The sequence below is a fragment of the Toxotes jaculatrix genome, chromosome 7 (assembly GCF_017976425.1).
Source record: "Toxotes jaculatrix isolate fToxJac2 chromosome 7, fToxJac2.pri, whole genome shotgun sequence".
Taxonomy (NCBI): Eukaryota; Metazoa; Chordata; class Actinopteri; family Toxotidae; genus Toxotes; species Toxotes jaculatrix.
This window is the reverse complement of record NC_054400.1, coordinates 20,040,994-20,062,976: the sequence shown is the minus strand read 5'-3', so window position 1 is coordinate 20,062,976 and position 21,983 is coordinate 20,040,994. Positions and strand designations below refer to the sequence as shown.

General features: G+C 40.8%; 2 protein-coding genes and 1 pseudogene across 2 annotated transcripts; 1 reads left to right on the top strand and 2 right to left on the bottom strand.

Annotated features, from left to right (window-relative positions):
• The first annotated feature begins 1,586 nt into the window (after positions 1-1,586).
• hpdb (4-hydroxyphenylpyruvate dioxygenase b) lies at positions 1,587-6,255 on the top strand. Its single transcript, XM_041042230.1, has 14 exons — positions 1,587-1,605; positions 1,787-1,813; positions 2,063-2,125; positions 2,441-2,545; positions 2,779-2,821; positions 3,398-3,480; positions 3,605-3,694; positions 3,782-3,885; positions 4,010-4,087; positions 4,636-4,798; positions 4,900-4,971; positions 5,054-5,176; positions 5,340-5,456; positions 5,588-6,255. The coding sequence occupies exons 1-14, from the start codon at positions 1,603-1,605 to the stop codon at positions 5,696-5,698; spliced, it is 1,182 nt and encodes a 393-aa protein (XP_040898164.1). The 5' UTR covers positions 1,587-1,602; the 3' UTR covers positions 5,699-6,255.
• Positions 6,256-8,186: 1,931 nt separating this feature from the next.
• Positions 8,187-14,226, bottom strand: LOC121184403 (annotated as a pseudogene).
• A 1,579-nt stretch (positions 14,227-15,805) lies between these two features.
• LOC121184804 (calcium release-activated calcium channel protein 1-like) lies at positions 15,806-20,034 on the bottom strand. Its single transcript, XM_041042686.1, has 2 exons — positions 19,668-20,034; positions 15,806-18,706 (listed from the first exon to the last, which is right to left on the bottom strand). Exons 1-2 carry the CDS (start codon positions 19,779-19,781, stop codon positions 18,158-18,160), a joined length of 663 nt encoding a protein of 220 aa, XP_040898620.1. The 5' UTR covers positions 19,782-20,034; the 3' UTR covers positions 15,806-18,157.
• Between the last annotated feature and the right edge of the window lie 1,949 nt (positions 20,035-21,983).

Genomic DNA, 21,983 nt, shown 5'->3' with positions numbered 1-21,983 from the left:
TAAAAACCGTGAAGCTGTAGTGTGAATGGGGGAAACTAGATATGCATAAATGAAAGGAGAAATTACTGAAGAAAAATGAATGTTCACCAAAGTGACCTACCTGCCCTCTAACTGCACCCATGTTCAAATGTTTAGTCTCAGGTAATATTTTAGTCTTTAAGTATCCTGGGTGACAACTTCAGAGGACAGCTGACCATTGCCTGTGTCTGCACACACATGCAGTGCAGCTTCATCTGAGATGACTTGCAGGTTGTTCTGATGGTTTCCTTGCACCATAAAGTTTAGCGCAGCAGTAATTGATGAATAGTCCGTCCTTGCAGAAGTCTCTACTTATCTTTTGTTCTTTGTGTTTTGGGTCACAGTCTGGACAGTTTTATTTGTTTGCATGTTTTTGGAGGAAACTGCAACTCATTCATTTCTGTGATTGAATCTGTTGGATTTGTTTAAGGGTTCGTTTGAGTTTTATTGTCTTGAGTTGGTGTTTTCCTGCTTGTATTGTGGTTTGGGAGCAGTTCAAACTTCACATTGATGACTGTCCCACATTACACAGTCATAGACTTTGTTGGGATTTTATCATGGAGAACTAAACTAAAGGGCAGAAACTGGAACTGATAATAGAGGTACATGACAGTGGGACTTTATTTTGAGATAAAAGAGAAAGATATGTCCCAAATGAAACAGCTATAACACTACAGGCAGAAGCTGTAGCCATAAATCTATTTGATCACATCAACATAGCATTGTCTTTGCAGATGTGAGGTCTTCTTCAGATCTGTTCAAATAAACCTTGGCACCAGCTGAACACTTTTTATCCCTAGTATAGTCTCCCCAAAACAGGTTAGCTATTAATCAGTTTGATTTTTGATAGTTTTCCTGCGGTGTTTGCATGGCTGAGTCACATTTTCAGTTTCAAACAGTTTTATATATTATATAACTTCTCTGAAGAATTGTCTTTTTAGCTGGAGGAGTCACAGTTAAAGGATATTACAGAGACATGTTGAGGAGGATTGATGGGATGGGGGCATTTCAAGGTGCACGTGGGTTCATTCAGCTCAGCCCCACTGAGCCAATGAGAGTCCTGCATGAGTGAGCCTCCTCTCGCCACTAAACACTAACATATGGGCTTTCTTCTTCTTCTTTTAGAAAAATGCAGCTGTAATTCTAAACCTGCGTGGACAAACATTTTTCTGTGTGCAGAAAAGAAGTTTGGATTTATTCATTACTGAATCTAAGATTATGTATGATTATGCTTTATGAAGCAGGGGAGCCATGACTTCTTTTTCAAAATAAAATATTCACCACGTCTCTAATACAGATATATTTCTTGAAATGACATTTAGTGCAAGCATCATGGTCAGTAACATCAAACTGACAGTGAATGAGTTGTTGAGACCTGTGTGTTGACATGTTTTTGCAAGTAATCATTGTATAACAGCAAATGCACCAAGCATCAGCATTCTCTCCCCCCTCTTCCTCCTCCTCTTCCTCCTCCAATACCACCTCCTCACCGGTGGGCGTTGATTTAGAAACATCCCTCTCAGCTTTTAAATTCAGAAGTTCATTGTAGATTTCATTCTGACGGTCAGGTCACCGGGAGCAAAGATGGTGAGTCACCACTGTTTAATAATTTTAGTCTGCTTATTTCTGTTATTACCTGTCACAGAGACCCTGCATTTACAAAGAAATAGATCTATTAGATTAGATCTTATTAGTGTATTTGAGCATAGCTGTTCTCTTTCTTTTTCTTTGTAATTTAATGCCTTCATGATGTGCCTTTTGATTACAGACAACATACACAGACAAAGGCGAAAAGGTAGGTAACCTAATCATATATGTTATACTGAACAGAGGTTATAAAGTAATGCTGCAGTTTTCAAGCAGATTGACAGTGAGTTGAAAACTGCAGCATTTAAACAAGGCTTTTAACTAACCGGCAGCTTTAGCATCAGTTTTGCTGTCAGTTTTCCTGTTAGGCAAACTTGAGTATTGAATTTAACTACAGCAAAAGCTTAACAATAAATCTTCCATCAGTGATTCATCTATTATTTCTTCTTGTCTTTAGCATGATCAGGGCAGGTTCCTCTGCTTCGATCACTTAACATTTTGGGTTGGAAATGCAAAACAGGTAAGTTAACTAACACCTGCTTGATTTTGTGGGATTTTTTTTTTCCTGATCAGCTTTTCTCACAGATCGAGCTGTAGACTATTCACTCAGCAAGGTTATTGATTCTCCAGATGGGTGGAGGTGACACAGCATGTAAAACCCCAGCCCTCATTACTCATTTTCTCACTTTGAAAAGTAACATCACAAACTGAGACAAAGCTCTCGAGTCGCCAGGAGATGGTGCTCTCAGTCAGTTTAAAGCCAACCTGTTGCAATCATGCTTAATTTTACCTTGACATGAAAATGAAACATATGATTTTCTGTTATCTTCAACAGGCTGCATCATATTACTGCAACAAGCTGGGATTTGAGCCTTTGGCTTACCAGGGTTTGGAGACAGGCAGCCGTGAAGTGGTGTCCCATGTAGTCAAACAAGGAAAGGTAAAGAACCGTCAGTGCTTTAAATCTGGAAATACATCACATCCCAGTAGGAAGATCAGACACAGGACACACCAGGAGCACGAGAAGATCTCCTTCACTGCAACAAAACTGAGAAACACTGTTCTGCGAAGAACTGTTGTTTCAATGTCACTGATTTTACTGTCAATATAGTGATATGCAAAGTCCAGATTGTAGCTCCTAATGTGTTAATGTTTTCACTTTGTATTTGACAGATCATTTATGTGTTCTCATCTGCCCTCAATCCTGGAAACAAAGGTACAGCACCGATGGGGAGCTGGATTCACAATATGGTCACAGCTGAAGTATTTATTTGTATTTTCCCAAATATTTTAAGCCAATACCTTAAAAAGAATAAGAAATGTAATAATTTCCGCATGTATTCACTTTATGAGAACTTTATTTAGCATTTATGAAAGCAAAACAAGATGTCATAATTTACAGCATTACAAAATTCATTAGTTTACAACAACAAAAAGAGGAGTTGTTACTCTACAATTGCAATTACACTGTTCATGGACCTATATTGAGAAAAATGGCCACTGGATTTTATCCCTTGTGCTCACCTGTAATGAATCTATCCCTCACTGTTTTGTTTATCCTTTCTTTTATTCCACAAATTACCATTCATTCTTATCAGCTGATTAGTGGTTATAATTAAAACTTGCATTTTTATGTCTTGCCTGTATACCAGAAGAATTATGCAAAACATTTCCTGACAAATACAGAAATGTTTTGGTCAAATGAAATTATTATGAACTAATAATTAGTTTCTATAACTTGCAAAGTTAACCCTCCCAAAAATGAAAGTGACCATGTTTGGCTTTTTCTCAGAGATGGGAGATCATTTGGTCAAGCATGGGGACGGAGTGAAGGATATTGCGTTTACAGTGGAGGACTGTGACTTCCTCGTGCAGGTAATACTTCGCTCAGCTAGTCAGTCACACAACATTCACTTTTGAGGCTCCATTTAATTGCTGTTACTGAGTGCTCTTAGATGAATGCTTTTGCTTTCAATGCACTTTTTTTCCTTACTTCCAGAAAGCCAGAGAGCGAGGTGCAGTTATTTTAAAGGAGCCTCACACTCTGGAGGACAAGTATGGTAAAGTCAGGCTGGCTGTGCTTCAAACGGTTAGTGTGAATTTACCTTGAATATTTTAGCTGCTATTTCAGTGTAGCACATTATGAATTTAGCTGAAATGCTTTTGTTTGCTGCAGTATGGTGACACCACACACACGTTTGTGGAGAGGACAGGATACAGTGGGTTGTTTCTGCCTGGATTCCACCCTCCTCTGTTCAAAGACCCTTCATTGGCCAAACTGTGAGTAAAAATAAGTCGTTCTGTTGCTGCTATGCTCATAAGATCATAACATGTATGTTTTCATCTGAATGACAGCTAACAATTGATAATGTTTCTGTGGCTTTGCTTTCATCCTTCCATTCAGCCCAAGTGGAAAACTGAACTTCATTGATCACATTGTGGGAAACCAACCAGACGATGAAATGGTTCCAGTAGTAGAATGGTAATGGACTTAAAGGGAGTCTAGAAACATGCAATGTAACACATACGATGGCAACAAACCTGCTGTTCATGCCTCTGTATTGTGATGTGGTCTAGAAGAGTCGGGGCGGGAGTCAAAGGATGTCTGGTTCTTACATAACTTTTTTTTAGCATGAGTAAGGAATCAGCATGACTTTGCACATTTTTTAAGTGGGCCTCCAGTGGTTCTCCACATCTGGATCTTGTTTTTGCCCCATCATGAAGGCATGAAAAAGCGGGAAAAGGCCGTTCTCTAATTGAGCATTCTCATTGGTTAATCCAGGAAAGGGGGTGTAACACAGGCTGAAGGTTATGAGCCAGCTTCTAACTCTAAACGTCACTCATTCATGTTTATCAGGCTGCAGTTTTGTAGTGGAACCAATTCCAAACACCAGAGAAAAGCAGAAACACTAAGCATTTAAAATTATTTAGCATAAAGTACATGAATGTAAACAACACAAATGTTTAACCCACCATACGTTGTTGGTCTGATGTCTGATGTCCGTTGATCTCTGGTTCATGGTCTTACAGGTATCAGAGGAACCTTCTCTTTCACCGCTTCTGGTCAGTGGACGACAAGCAGCTTCAGACAGAGTTCAGTGCCCTGCGCTCCATTGTAGTGGCAAACTACGAGGAGACAGTGAAGATGCCCATCAATGAGCCTGCCATGGGGAAGAGAAAGTCTCAGATCCAGGCACGTTGTTTACATTTTGACAAATATGTGGACTACACACAATTTACTTGTGCGATAATGGTTAAATAGCAGTTATCCTTTCCCTGTGCTTTCACTTACAGGAGTATGTGGAGTATTATGGAGGGCCAGGAGTACAGCATATAGCCATGAACACATCAGATATCATCACTGCAGTGAGTCCATGAAACACAGTGCTTTGCTTTGTATATCCCAAAAGCAGCAACAGTGAGGCCCTGATGAATCCCTTCTTTGCAGATTCGTAACCTAAAGGAGCGTGGGATGGAGTTTATGTCTGTGCCGGACACCTACTATGACCAGCTGAGAGAGAAGTTGAAACACTCAAAGGTCAAAATCACAGAGGACCTGAATGTCCTGCAGGTCAGAGCTGTGGCCATATTTTAACAAACTTGTAGAAGTGATGATGTGCAAACCTCAGGTTTTTATGTTTTGTCAAAACTTTATTGTATTTTTTTTATTATTTTTATTCTTGTGCAGAAATTCCTTCCAACAAATATTAAATTGTGACTTTACTCACGTACAGGAACTGAAGATCTTGGTGGACTATGACGACAATGGCTATTTACTTCAAATCTTCACCAAGCCAGTGCAGGATCGGCCCACTGTGTTCTTGGAAGTCATTCAGAGACACAACCACCAGGTGAGGGCGCCACTGGATAGATGAACACTTTTACATAAGCAAATACATTTCACAGTACCTTCTACGTCTGGACAGGAAAACGTGTTGTAGGTAAAGTGTATCAGTAACTTAAATACATGATTTGTCCACAGGGCTTTGGTGCAGGAAACTTTAAGTCTCTTTTTGAGGCCATTGAAGCCGACCAGCATGCCAGAGGAAATCTGACTATCCTGACCCCAAATGGAGTTTCAAATAAAATGTGAACCCAGTGTTACATTCACTTTACATCTCTGAAACAAGAATGTTATACTGATAATGTGCTACATCAATGCTCGGACATCGTGAGACAGACAGTAAGAAAGCAAAAAGCGTGTTTATTGATGCTGTCATTCTTTGATCTTTCTGTGACTTGCATGTTTTATCAGAATTGTCTATTTTATGTTACTTCATTAGTAAGAGTACATCACAACTAAACATCCATAATGCAGTGCTTTCTTATTACAAAATATTAACAACAACCAGTATTATTGTTACAAGCTTGACTCAAGCAAAACACCATTTAAGCTCTCGTAAATGAAAACATTTAACTATACATTTATGTTATCGTTTGGACAATGAGATCGACAGACATTTCGCTGAAACGGAGGCTTTTAGCATGATGTGTTTGCCCTCCACGCTGGAAGAGACAACAATTGAAAAACTGGTTGCAATTTGTCCATAAACTGTAATTTACAACCAAATGCAGTGTCTTATTATTATGCAGCTTTTTCCAGAGGTTTTGTTTTCATCATGTTATCATCCTGTTGATAAAAATCAAAGTTCCAGGTGCTTAGTCCCATTACTGTCTTCAGTGCTGTTTAAGACAGTTTATAAAAATCATTATTCACCAAGCAGCACCACAACTTTTCATCCAGCCCTTCTCCATCATGCTGCAGTCCTTTTCTGAGTTCCTCTATGGCCTCCACTCAGTGACTGACTGTACAGTTTTGAATAGTATTAAAATGGCTTTTTTTTTTAATATTTGTAAACTACCTCAGGCAGCTTTGGCTCATGACATAATCAGGGCACTTCATTAGAGATCAGTTCAGGGAGCCCCGGCAGCTATCTGCTCCACACAAACAAGGAATCTTTGTTTCCTCAATGGGAAACTTGTAGTCATATGTGATCTCCTCATTGATGCTTATTGGCTGCCGAGAGTATATCACTATCTTCTTCTGAGACTCCACGGTGATGATCTTAGCATAGCAGTTAGGCTGCAAGACATTAAAAAAAAAGGTTATTTGCATTTAGGATGTTATTAAAGAATTCAGAGTCACTTTATTCTCCAGCCACAGTCCCAGCAGCTCTTACTCACATTGCAGCTGTGGTTGATAAATCTGGCTAAGTTTCCACATTTGGTGGCGTCAATGATGGTGTCCTGATCAACCCGGAACAAATAGCTGCTTCCAATGCCCTCCTCCTCATATCTCCGCTCCCTCATGTCAGCGATGACCTAAGGAGAAAGAAAACAGATACGCCTCTTCATAAGAGTGTTGTTTATCACTAACGCTCCACTCACACTCCTGGAAACTACCCAGAAGAACCACAGGGTCCCAGTGGGCCACTGGGATAAATCCCAGAAACAGTCAGGGGGAAAGTTATTTGTTTAAAAGCTCGTCTGCTGCATTTGCTGGGGGAGATGCTTGCAATATGAATTTGTTCCTAAGCCTTCTCATTAGTTTCCATGTGTCTCACCTGTCTGATGATTTGGCCCACATACTCGATCACCATCTCATCTGCTGCTATGGGCTCCATGGCAAACAGCCCCCAGTCATGGATGTGACTCCGGCTGAAACAAATCCTCTTCTTTCGAAACTGATATAATGAGATATGTCAAAAGGACAAAATGAGACAAACACTGTTAACACAGGCTCCATCCGACACGACAGTTAACTAATTTTAAGTAATCACTGAAATCATTGTGTTCTGTCCTGGGTGGAAAATACAGACTGTAGCAAGGCTTGTGCATCTGGACAGACACACTGACACTGAGTTTTTTATATGTCTCAGATTTAGCCTTTTCAGTGTTTTGAGCAAAACAAACAGATTACATTCTTTTTAGTCCACATGAGAACATGGGAAGGAATACTTCCCATTAAAAGACTGTATTTTTTTGGGATAAATACAATATGTGGTTCAGGAATGCTAGTGGGTGGCAGCAAACTAAAGGGTGTGTATAAGCTTCTTTCAAATAGAAGAAGGGTTGTGTTTTCAGTTGAGTGAACTTATCTACTAATAGTTACTTACCTTCAGCTGGTTGAACTTGACCAGGTCACTATCACAGCTGAAGGACGACAGCAGGCGGCGCTGTTCAGACCTGAAATCCGATCCAGCACGGAGCAATGAGGTCGGCTGCTGGGCTGGGATGGACATTCCCTGTAGACATTTATGTTGACATTTAACACTGAGTGGAATAAACTGGGCACTGAGATCATCACAGTTTCCCCTCTAATACCTGAGTGCTGGTAGATGGAAGCTCAGTGAAAAGCTTTGTGTTGTTGAGGTATTTCATTTTGTCCTTGCTGCTGATTTTATAGAAACCTTCGCTGCGAGCAGAGCCGGTCCTGTGCTTTGGCTGCCAGGATTTGCGTTCCTCACTCTTCTCTGCGATGACTTTAGTCAGTGGGCAACAGTCAAGGATGTAGAGCACAGAATACTATAATTCTATAATACAACCTATAAAATAGTCATACCTATGCATACATTATCAGTTTACCCAGTTAAAAAGGATATGAGGGTGAGGTATCCAGAGGGTGTCACTGAGCCACCCAAAGCCATTATCCTGTTCTTGCAGCCTTTCATATGTATGCCGCAGCAGCCTTGCATCTTCTTCATCCAGACCTTCGCTCCAAATACTATGAAGGATTCTCCTCTCCTCACACAGTGACCTCCGCCTGTGAGGACGTCTGTTGTAGTAGAGTGAACCAGTGAGTCTTTTAAGTGATCTGTGCCGATGATGTGTTCTCCATCTCCTCTTCAGCCTCCTCCACTGTTTTCGTCTGAATAAGGATTTCTCCTCATCTAAAAGGCCGGGCATATTCTCCAGCCCCTGCAAGGGCTTCGTTCTCACACATGAACTGACCCACACACCCCTCCCATCAGCAGTGTCAGATGAAGATTCAGACAGGCTGCACGGAGAGGACACTGAGATGGGAGAGCCTCCGACAGAGTCGCCACACACCGGGGGCAATGAGGTGGCCACCATTTGCGTTCTCCTCCTGTGGACTATTACTCTTCTTGGTAGGATAATGTCTCTTCCAGGAGTCTTTGGGGCTGTTATATATGGATTGCTGGACAGGGATGGAATAGGTGGTGGGCTGATAAGAGGTTGGCACATGACCGTGCTACCTTCTGACCCTGCTGTCTCTCTGCCAGGTGTTGCTGGAGCTGGAGCTCTCCCTGAGCTGTACTGAGTCCATCCACTTCTCTCATCTCTACCAGGAGTTTTTGGTATCTCGTGGTATAATGGGTATGAGGCCGCTAGAAGATCAGAGGGCGGTAGAATGAGCTCACTGCTTACTGGAGAGAGGGACAGGACTTCACTGGCTTCATCTGAGTCCTCACTTTCCAGTTCAACCACTATCCCCTTGCCCGGTGTTTGCGGCCGTTCCACCTCCTCCACAACAGGAGATGTTGGTTTGCTTTTAATCAGAAGATCATGGTCACTGTCCACCAAGCAGCCAGTAGGAGTGAGAGGCCTCAGGTTTCCCATGGTTTCTTGAGACTCCACTGTCCATTCAAGACTCTCCATCTCCACATCAAGGTCTGGCTCCACTGCTACATAGATAAATAACAAGGCATTAATACAAAATCATATGTACAACATTCACTCAAGGTTGCAAGGGTAATCTGGGAACATTAAATTCCTGCATGCTGAATATTCAGGCATTAGATCATCAAATATATAGTATCTGTAAATGCTTTGATAGTTATTTATATCCCCATCAGGTCACAGGAGATTTTGTGAACACCAATCTTTGACCGATATTGACGGCTCGAAATGTCCTGGTGCAATAAGCTAATGTGATCTACAGCATACAGGACATATAACCTGGAAGTCCCAGAGGTGATGGGGGCTGCAGGGCTTGCGGTTCGTGGGTTTGGAGCTCCATTAGGGCATCCAAATCACAGGTGTCTTGTTGACAGGAAGTCCACAGCTTCTCCTGTCTTTCCTCCCTTTGAAATGAATCTGACCAATCCTGCAGGAACAGATCCAGCTGAGCACCAGGGGTTAGCGGCGCTGCAGCGTCAAGGTGGGGCTCAAGCTCAGCTGACTCTTCATCTGACCATATCACTATACACTTGTCACTGCTGTTGTCCTCATCCTCCTCCTCCATGTCCTCATCTTCAGGATTGTCGGACAAGTCCTCGAAGCTCTCTGAGGAGAACGAGTCAGAGGAGTCGAAGTCCGACGAATACTCGCTTTCCGCTGAGGAGCTGTTCTCTGAAAAACTCTCTATAATTGGAAACCCAAACAAACATTTTTACTCGTAGGTATGTGATTCTTCCTTAGCTTTCAGTGTTGCTACTATATGACCTTATAACGTACCATCTAAGCACTGCTCTCCATCACTAGAGTGGGAGATGACGGCTACTTCGTCCTCTGTGTGTTTTAGTGCCGCTTCTTTTTCTTCCTCAAGATGATTACTGTCGTCATCATCATCATGATCTCTGTCACACTAAACAGAGCAACAATTATATCATGCAGTTTTAATTTCAGCATATATAGTCTATCATGTAAATACTTTGTTTACTCTGTAAAACCATAACATTCTATTATGAGCTGCTTATGGAAACACATGAGCTTTGTGCTTCAAGAAATTCAGTTTTCTATTAAAAACAGATAGGAAAGTAGTGTTATCACACTGCAATTCAAAATTAAGGATCATTCTGTACTTTTACTATTAGTTTTCACAAAACATCCCTATTTACCAGGTATTGAGAAGTATCATCATCTGGCAGAACAGCCTCCACTTTGCCTGGTATCATTTCTTCATCCTGAATTGGGTTATCAACTTCTTTCCCTTCAACAGCATCATCATCATCATCATCACTGTCAAGTGCATGTGGTCTTGCATGTCTGCGTTTAGGTCTCTCAGAAGAAGGTCTCAATAAGTCATGTTTCACATCTAAAGCCCCGTGGAAAGAGAGCAACACAGGCGATCAAGCTACAGTCTAGAACAGACCGGTGAAGACGTTAATGTATAGCATATGAGGGTTAGGGTACATTTAAGGCACTGACCAGAATTTCCACATGTAGAGGACAACACATTTTCTATCTCTTTTGATGATGCAGGATCATTGGGTCTCTTCTTTTTTACCTGCATAAAAATAAGTTATTTTACATTACATTAAGTTATGCATCGTTAAGAGGTTAAATGCTGGTGGGTTTCATAGCACGGTAAACAATCATTTACCTTGAAGGACGGTAGTGGAGGTTTTTTGCCCTGGTCACTGATGCGACTGAGGGGATTTATTTGTTTGTTCGTCTCTTCAACACTTCCCAGTCCTCTTTTCAAAGGGGGAACTTGTATCTTATGAATAAAACAACAACAATAATAAAATTACTGGCTCCAAAAGTGTATTGCCCTTAAAAGAGGAACAGGACAAAGCAAACCTTACCTTTGTTATCTTCTCTTGACAGTCCCACCAGTCCTCAAATGCCTTGAAAGCGACCCCTTCGATCATTCTACGTGTAATGTCCTTCTTAATGATTGACTTCAACTCATCCATGAGGACTTCTAAAACTTTGTCTACTGTGGCCTTATGAGGGTCTTCCCGCACAAGCGGGTAGTCTGGTGGTGGCACAAAGGGATTAAACCTGGGAAAAGAAGAAGCAGGCCAGGGTGGTCGAGGGAATGGTAAAGGTGCACTGCCATGCCTTGGAGTATTCCCCTTATCCAAACAGCCTGCAGGCTGCATGGGTAAGGGGTATGTGTGCACTGGAAGTGGAACAGAGGGCGGCACCATTAAAGGTGGAGGGGGTCCCAGAAAAGCTGGTGGGGGAGGAATAGAAGCAGGAGGTGGAATGGAAGGAGGAGGAGGAGGACGAGGAGGAATGGGAATGCTGATATGATGGCCTGGAGGGGGGATCCAGCCTGGAGGTGGGATGGGGATGGTGCCATTTGGCAGGCGCGGTGGGACAGGTGGAATAGATGGAGGAAAGGGAGGAATGGGAAAAGGGAAAGGTGTGACTGGTGGACGGGAGCATCCAGTTGTAATGGCAGGAGGAGCTTTGAGGGTACGTTGTTGAGAGGAAAAAGACGGAGGTGGAGGAAGAGAGATGTCATTTGTTGCTGTCAGAGCTCCAGATTCTTTGTTATTTGAGATCTCCTCATCCTCGTTTGCTGCATGATGCTCCTGAATACAATGGGAAAAAAATCTCAATGGGAGGTTCATAGCACAACAGAAATACATTCAAATAGATAAGAACATAATAACTACTACTTCAACCATCATCATGATGTATGTAGAATTACCTTTGACCATAATAATGGCTGGAACCTTTCAGCATCGCTTTTGTTGTTCATGTGAACCCTCCTTTGAAAATGTGTGAACTCAGGAGGAGTGGGAGACTCAGAGTTTCTTGTAAGAAAAGAAACAGCTTGAGTAGTTTCATCCTCTTCATTTTCAGTGAGCGATGTTAGACTGACATGCACCAGGTCATTGTAGGAGCGCTGGGGGCTGGTTGTGAGGGGCCCACAAGAGGTCAGAGTGCAAACAAGTGAGTCATTTGAGAGGGGGGAGTTATTAGCTGAGCAAGGCGAAGTTGGGCTGTCCTGAGAGTGCACATCAGCCTCCAAAGTCCGTCTATCAAAGTATGAGGGGTCAGTGCTCTGGCTGTTTGTCAGCAAATTTTCAATGCGGGAGTCCAAACTCTCTGCCTCAGGCTGGGGGCTGCTGGAAGAACAGCTTACAGCAGATGGAGATAAGACTGTTATGCATGCGTGGTCATCAGGTGGGGGTGATGCTGCTGTCTGCTGGTCAGCTGCGAAATTAATGCTCAGAATGCTGAAAGAGTTGCATTTCAGAGCTAAAGTCTTAGAGGTAGCAGTGACCACGTCTCTGGACTCTTGACAAGGGGAAGCAAGGTCAAAGGAGGGTTCTCTATTATTGTGAGTAGAGGACTGTGCACTGTTACCCCACAGTGCAAGATGCTGGCTGCTAGTTTGTATCTGAGCAGACAGGCTGTGTGGTGGCTGTGGTTGGCAATGCTTCAAAATTAAGTTGACGTCTGAGACTTCTCCGGATCCCCGGTGATACCTTGCGGGTTTGCGATGGTAGAGCTCTCGTCTTAAAGGTTTGTGAACACTATAGGTGGAGGGCTCACCCTGGAGGACTGGAGTCGCCTGAAGACTGGAGTAGCAAGAGTCTTGGGAGAGAGGAGTAGCAGACAAGCAAGGCGTGCGGGGGGTTCCCTGAGAACGTGGTGTAAGCCCGAAGCTGCCAGGTGTATCCTGCCAAATACTGGAGTAGGCTGTGTCGAGAGAGAGGGGTGTAGCAATGCTGGTGGGGCTGGAGATGATCCCCTGTTGCTGTATGACTGCACTGCCCTGCAAGATATACAATAAAAGAGAAAACAAAAAAAACTAAACTGAGAAATATTATTGTTAAACATATTCATTTAATAGCTGGTTTATAAATATTGAACAAACGATTACTACTTGAATGTTCAAACCATGGCAAGCAGCTTTAAAATGATTACCAGAAATCTGTCGATCAGGGTTTGAAGAGCTTGCTCACTGCTGCCCACCGGCAATGTCCAAGGGGTATAAAGGCCGCGTAAGAGAAGCTGGAGATATCGTGCCCTGTTTTCCCCTGAAGAAGGTTGGCACATTAGAATTAATCAACACCATCAACATGACAAACACACTTTCATTATCTTAAAATGCAAGGTAATCCTTAAATCAGGCTTACCTCTGGGATCAATTTCCACATGAATAATATTTCCCATCACTGACGTCTGATGGAGGTGCTGAACAGCGTCTTTTGCAGCCCGCACTGTGTCAAAGATAACCTTTGCAATCCCTAAATGCTTCTTGTTTTTAGGATTGTAAAATACTTCCACCTCTTCGATATTCCCATATTTTTTGCACATATTAGTCAGGAAGGCGTCCCTTACATTGTCATTCAACCTGGAAAATGTCACTTCTTTCGGCAGAACGGGGCCAATGTACCATTCATCAACCTGAAAGCACAAAAGCAGACAACAACAATTATTGTCCTTATTATTATGATATATGTGTATATATATATATATATATATATATATAGATATATAGATATATAGATATATAGATATATAGATATATAGATATATGTGTGTGTGTGTGTGTGTGTATATATATATATATATATGATAAAAATCACCTTAAATTTAGGCACTAAAAGATCAGTCCTATTGCATTTGCTCCACAGGCGGCAGATGCGGGGATCTCTGACATTATCCACAGGAAATAGACCTAAGTCCTCCACCTGTTGAGGTAAACGACACCCATCACTGTAACAGGAAAGTTATATGCTTGTTTATTGCAGTGTTATAGCGGGGAAACATACACAAACGATGCTGTTTATAAAAGGAGAAAGAGTAAACAGATATTTGAAAATCGCTCACGGGTATGTTAAAATATTGTCCATCATAACGGTACACTTTGTACAGTCCTTTTGTCAATGCAGGGTCAATAATCAACTTGCAACTTCTCCAGTGCTGAGGCGGTGTCTCTCTCTCAGTAGTTTGTTTTTCGCTTTCCATCACATTCGTCAAAACCTGGAAATATGACAAATAAACACGCTGTCATTCTGTAGCAAGGTACAGCTGTTAGCTAGCGTACATCAGTCCTCCTCTGCAGGTTAACACGCCCCAACAGGTGATGGAGAGCATCACCTGTAACGTTATCCCTCTCTGAAAGATTACAGGTTTTAAAATAAAAACATACAACAAACACTCCAGGGTTGCATTTCTAACAAAACATTTATATTTCGCTTACCTGTACCGAAGTTTTATCCTTTGATGGAACAACATTGTGGAAGAGCTGGTGCGATTCTCGGTGTCGTCGCCCAGGTTGGGTGATAGATTCATCCGCCAAACAGACGGGGGACGAAAAATAGACCCTTGGGTGAGGCGGAAGAGCACAAAAAGTTGGATTAAGGTGAGCTAACAGGTGTGAATTTTCTATGCACCTTCAAGAGTTTATATGCACAGTAATAATCCATAATGTTGTTGGTGGCTAATAAATAAAAATGTAAAGCAGAAAATCAAATATCACATTATTATACATGTCACGATTAGGCTACAACTACAGACTGTAACTCTGGCACAATACACTGAATAACAAAACAATTAATGTCTAGTACTATACATGGTCCCTTAAAAAAAACAAAAACAAAACAAACAAAAACAAAGCATATTGTGAAATGTTGTGTAATGTTCTGAAATTAATCTTTTACATTTTTGCCAACACCCAAATAAAACTGCAGCAGTAGAAAGAGACCAAAGTAAAACTAAACTAAACTAAACTAAACTAAACTAAACTAAACAACAAAAAAGTATATGCAAATAACAAATAAATCAAAGCCACAACAGCATTTCCAAAGCCTTTAATCTGTTCATACCCCAAACAAATGATGGTGTACAAGTTACTTTGAAGTAAATCAGTCTTTCAACAGGGTTTCTGCAGACAGTTTACCTCTGGGTTCACTGAAAGCATCATTGTCCATCTGTCTTTCAGGAGCAAAAAAGGATCAGGAGCAAGCAGAGGAAACACCAGTCAGCGAGAAGAATTCAAAGCGGTTATTGTTGGAGACAAGGGAGTCTTTCCACAGGTCAGTCTTACAGTGGAGCACAACTGTACTCTGTTGTAACTGGATCTGATGTATCCAGTAATACTTTTAGTATTTTTGTATCAGTGGCTGAATAAATGGTGAAGAAAACTGTTATTGTGTAAAAACTAAATAGAATAAATCATTAACATGGTCATTGGCATTTGAGTATTGAGAGAGAAAAAAAATCTTTGACAAGCACATATCATCAAATAACTCACAAGCACATATCATCTCAAATGTCTTTTATTCACACTGGCAACAAAAGTCCTGGTGAATCTTACCAGGTTAAAAAGCTGCAGCTTCTTGAGCTGCTAACACCACACGTAGGTGCAACTTAAAAATACAGTATTTGCTGATAATTCACTTTAAAAGCTGTGCATTCACACAAACAGTGGAACCTCTCTATATACAGTAACATACACTGGGTTAATAAATAAACCACAAAACTGAACCAAAGAAACATGCAATTGCTTGCATCTTGCATGCTTGCAAGATGCAAGAAGGCGCAGTCAGTCTGCATAAACCTCTTTATTTAATTCCTTGTAACAAAAAAAAGTCTTAAACACTATTATCAGTGCTTTGACAAAGGGTAACGATAATTTTACTTGACAGTCTGTAACTTATGAACACCTTGTGGCTCCTTGTTTTCTGTTACATGTCCCAGAGACATTATCATCTGGACAATTCCAATGCAAAAAACTTAGGGAGCTTGTGGTCTATAGAAACTATTACATTACCATGACTCAGCATGAACCATGTGTAGGGGGTGGGTGATAAAGACAAAACTGATATTGCAATAATGACGACAGCATCTCCTTGGTAGAAATACATTATGTTACAATGTTAACAACTCAAAATCACATGATAAAAATGCAAATACACGTTCATTACATAGATTAAAGAGGGTTGTGGGTATTTTCTCAAATATTTAACAACCCATGTTGTGTAGGGTTTTGCTGGTTCAACATATTTAGAGATGCATGTTTGGGGGTATGATATACTGATGTGAATGTAATGATAATAATCAATTGTCATCCAGCCCTGAATGTGAGCACATTTCCTTAGAGAGAAATTAAAAAAAAAAAAAAAAAGGTCAGACCTAAGAAGAACAATTCAACAATGTGCCAGAGGACAAAAAGAACACACTCTATATTCCACACTTGAAAAAATCTGTAACCTAAACAATGTGAGAATATACTCAAGCTTGTAAACTATGAAAAGTACAAAACATACAAATTTATACACATTTCCAATACATGCATGCTATATAATAATACAATTAACAATACTTCATCAAAATCAGTAACCAGCTTTTGGATTACAGTATGTTAGAACTGCAAAAGCAACGTGAAATTTTTACCCAAGACTGATTTTTACAAAAGCATGGCTCCTCATGCTCCTTATTTGGATTCCCAACAAACCCTGCTATAAAAAGTGTGTGCACTGCAATAACACACTGATTAAAAGCATCCCTGACCAGCATTTATTTTCAAAAAATGCACACAAACTTGCACACAAATACTGCTGGATCTTAGTATTAATATATTCTTTCTATAGTTTAGTTAAAGACCTAAACAATGTTCAGCTTAAATTTAAATTTTCAGTTTCACAGGCTTTTGGAGCTCTTCAAAATGAGGATTATGCAGGTCGTAAAATCTAAATTGTTCAGAAATCTGAAAAGTATGGGTAGAGTATGGGAAATGGAAGGGAACAAACATTTCACACAACCTAAAACAACTGGTGAGCAGGGCTTAATAAAAAGTTCCCACAAGCAACTGTTCAGTACAGTGAAGGATGGGAATGTGTGTATCAACCAAGGCGAATAACTAAGGACTAGTAAATGTTTTAAAAGGACTCAACCTGCTTCATAATTTTGATTTTAAAACAAGCAGACAGTGTTTGTAACATAACTGATATTTCACTCACACAGTTCACATCTTGAACACGAACATCTGTACCGATAATGAAGGCTTGGTAATGCTCCCTACAAAGCTGAATTTAAAGTGAGGCACACGTAAGAACAGTTGAAATCAAATCAAATCATGACTCTATTAGCGGCACAGGTGGATGCTGCAGTGGTGACGAGTTTTACGGTATACCTATACATCAGCAGCACAGTTTGAAGTCTTATCTTTGATAACTTACGTATCAGCAAATTACTGAAAGAAAACCACAAACAGAGCAGCACCGAAGCGTTTCCCTGAATTAAAACCAGGCTTTGCTGCAGACGTCATGAAAACTGAAAAGAGGTTCTGGCCTTGTTAAGTCATATTCCAACAAGAAAATGCACCTTTAATTTACTGCCATTGTTTGGATATGATGTGGATCTTCAATTTGACCAAATTTTACAAGTATGGTTGAAGTTAAGTCCTGGTTTCTACCGTTACAACTCAACAGCAACGTGTTATTCATTGCCACATAGTACATTTGTCCTATGAAATCAGCAGCCAGCTATTTAACTTCATAAAAAAGCAAAACAAATTTAAGAGTATCACTCCACTCCAAGTGCCCACATGAAGTCCTTTGGAGACTTTAGCCATAAAATGTGTAATGTTAAAATATGATATGTCATTCTGCAAGCCACTGAAATGTTAGCACCTGAGAGCAAATGATTTAACCTCCAAGTTAAAAGTGAAACTATTTTCCTAATATATAATGTTTAGAAGATTGCGAGCATGCATTATCCAAAAGTGGACTGAGTCGAAACCTGCAACACTTGACAAACAGAAGCTTGCAAATTCAAAAAAGGCATCTGAGCATAGTTCATAAACTTTAACAGTAAAGCTTTGACACGAGATTTAACAATAAAAGCCTGACTGAATGTCCACTGTTGTGATGTTGAATGTGCTGATTGGCCATAATCAAGGGAAATGAACAGCTGCCTTCAGGACGTCATTCTCAGCCCTGTGCTCCAGCTGGTTCTGGAGCTGAATGACCTGCTCCAGCTCTCGGATCTGTCGGTCCGTTTTGTGACTAACCAGTGTGCGGTAAAAGTGGACGGCGAACACAATAAAAACAATTCCAAATGGCACCATGATGCAAGTGGAAGCGATGGCTGCGGCCTCACCGGAACTTATGGTGCCGTTGTTTTCTTTGGTGTTGCTTTTGAGGGGTAAGAACTTCACCCAGCACAAGAGCATCACCTCTGTGAGGAAGAGGAGGGTGCCGATGACTGTGGAGAAAGCCCAGGCCAGTTCTATGTGGCGGTGCATGCGCTCATGAGGAGACTCGTTGACAGAGTTGAGGTTGTGAACGTTGCTGACAGCCTCAAGATTCGGGAGGATGCATGTGCTGATCATGAGGGCAAAGAGGTGTACTGCAACCAGAACGGTAGTGCAGGCACTGAAGGCTATGAGCAGCCCTGGAGGATACTGATAATCCCGCTCCAGCTGTACCTCCACCATGGCAACCTGGGAAAATCAAACAGGAAAGTATTTGCAACACAGTTTATATATATATTTATAAAGAAAAGTAGTGTCTAGAGTATTCATGTTAATAAACTGGTATCTAGGAATGCACCTATGTAATACCACTGGACCAGTATCAGCACTGATAGGTGGATCTTCAGTCATATAGTTGATGGTTTTCCCATCAACGTTATTTAGAATTTTGTGTTTCATTATGAACTTTTGGAATCAGCATTGGGGTTAGGCTTTTATCGTTATCAAACTGTGAGATAATCTTTACATTTGCTGAAAACCGGTCTAATAGAAGTCAAGGGCTAATACACTACTGAAAATCTGCTCTGCTCCACCTTATAGCCGTATATAACCAGACAACCATGCAAATAATCCGCCTTAAACCATTTAACCCTGACCATCATCCGTAACAAAATAAATATGACAGTTAGGATTACAGTACATGCACTGTGTGTCGCTGTGTGACGCTTTGATTTCACTAGATGCTGTATGCACAAAGAAAAATGTAAAAACGGCGTGGATGCCTCGGCTGTGCGATCTACTTGTTATGGCGGAAGATAAACCCGGAGTTGAGGGTGTGGGTGTGTGGGCCAGCCCTCTGAACTTTACACAAACTGTTTGTTTCACTTGGTCCGTTAGTGTTGCACTGTTGCATCTCATGTAAGAGCACTAAACGGACAGACTACCGTGTGTTTCTGATCCTGTGACCTTTTTTTTGTTTTCACGTCCTCCGTCCACTGCCCTCACGGAAAACAAAACGTTCGTTAATAGTAAATATAAGCGCACAGGAGCCGTCATAAATCCCGTATAGTGCCACAGCCCCTGACAAACAATAATCTGCGTCACATATGTGTGAGCGGTTGGTGCCGACGGCCTAAAACCCGAGCGTGCATTAGTGCAGTTAATATTGTGTTCACTGTAACAAGAACCGCTGAAGTCAAGGCGGACTCACCATTGCGAAGCCCGAGAGCAGAGCTGAAGTGCGACTTGTGGCTTTTAGTTTGGCTCGACTCAAGTACAGCTTTCTCCATGACAGAGCCTGCAAGGAGTGTTCGTTCAAGCTCATTCCGAAAGTTCTTCCAAGTGACCAGTTATTGTTTGTTGTTGTTGTTGTTGTTGTTTGTTTGTTTGTTTTGTTTTTCCTCTTTGAAATAAATATAAAACTACAAACCGGATTAATTTACAGGACGGTACTCGGTGACAAATGGAAAGCGCACGCAGGAAATGAAGTTTCAGTAAGATAGCATGTAATAACACGACACACACAAAGCTATCAAACTATGTCAAAACTTTCCTGCAGCAGCTGACTGCCTGTCAGAGTCTATCAGGAAACACAAAATACCCACAATCCAATGCTCTTCACGGGCGCTGCAGGAGTTCGCCTCCTTGTGCCAGAGACGGATAATGTTCGTTGTGAAGTGGGTTATTATTCTTTAATATATAATATATAATATAATGTCTTAGACCAAAAGTCAGAGAAAAAAATATACATAAATTTTAATGAATGTTTAGTCTGGGGTGTCTTTTATTTTGTGTCTCTACATTTTCTTAGCTGTCATTGCCATCTAGAAAGAAAAGGTTTCATAGTGCCCATTTATTTATCCCACATTATTTTTTGTTTTTGTTTTTCCTGTTACATTAATTGTATGATGCTACTTAATACATCATTAATATCAACTGTCTGGACCTTGCATTATATCAACAGATTCATTTGAAAATAATTAAGGTAAATACAGACCTGCAGGCACCCATGAGAAGCTGTCTAGGGTATATAATGCCAGGCATATACATGGATGCACATACTTACATACACACACACACATGCATGCATAACGTGATATGTGTGTGAGTATGAGGATATATGAGTATATGTATGCATGTGTGCATTTCAGTATTTATGCACAGTGGGGTCCAAAAATCTGAGACCAATTTTCCATTCGTGGGAAAGTGGTTTGTCTAGACACAGAAACAGCTGCTCCATTCATTGCTTTTGAGTAGTTTCAGTGATGAGGTTTTGCAGGCTTCCCTGTGTAAGTTCACACTTCTGAACACTAGATACATAACAATGAACAAATTAATCACTATTTAATCAGAAACTGGAAGGTTTTTTTCTTAAGAGAATACAGTATGATATAGAAAAGCAGAGTGAAAACATACTGTATTCTGTGTGTGATTTTCCGTGTGCAGACAGATATGCATGAATGTGTGTGACAGGCATTCCCACTGCCCTATAGAGAAAACTCCACTCACTACAGAGGTATAGGAGAAGCACACTTTGTATAGGCTACCTTGGTACATTCCTTACAGATTAACTATAGCAGTCATAAAACTCTCTCTCACAAAATCAGATGTGCACCATTTCCATTTCTATGTTTGAGCACAGAGAAATCTGATCTCACTGCCACACATAACTGTGCAGATCTACTACTCCCTCATAATCCTGAAATACGGTTCCTTTTGTGGGCTCAAACCATCCATCACAGGCTAAATTTAGTCATGTTTCACTAGAATCTGAAGGGGTCGCAGGCAGAAAAATTAACAAGGCCTTTCTGAAAAACAGTGCATATTTGGAGGTAAATTCACTTTTCATAATAGGTGTATGAATTCCCGAAATAAATCTTTTAAATTCTCCTTTTCAGGGACATTTTCAGGGACCTTGACATGCTTGTCATTTAACTGTTTCACTGCACACATGCTGTTTTCGCCTAACTCTACTCTACTCTAACTGTGCTATAGTCTCATACTTGATGCCACCACCCGATGTCGCAAAAGAGAGACATTTTCAAACCATAAGCAGAGTGGTTTTTATATGATTCACAGTTAAATTACTATCATTATATCATAAAGTCTCACCCTTAGTAAGGCAGTAACACATTTCTTATTGTGTTGGCTCTGTGCTCCAGCGCCTTAGGTCTGAAACGAAGCCATGTTAAAGTGCTGACTCTCACCTTTAGTTTGAGGATGTTTATCAACGTTAGATGAACAATGTGTGAGTGTGGTAATTGTGAACGTTTTTAAATTCGGAGGAATAACGTGTTGGACAAATAAACCAAAGTCAGCATCATGTTTAATATGTGGAAGCAAATTTAGTGCATCGGCAAACACTTGAAATATTGTTTATATAAAACGCACTTGCTCTTGACCTCACCTAAAGCACCTGCTGGACTGAGGTCAGGTGACTGCCAGTCAAAATCATTGAACTGTTCGGGCATTAAGCTGTAACATATATAAAGCATTAATAATCATAACTGATATCAAACAGGCTTCA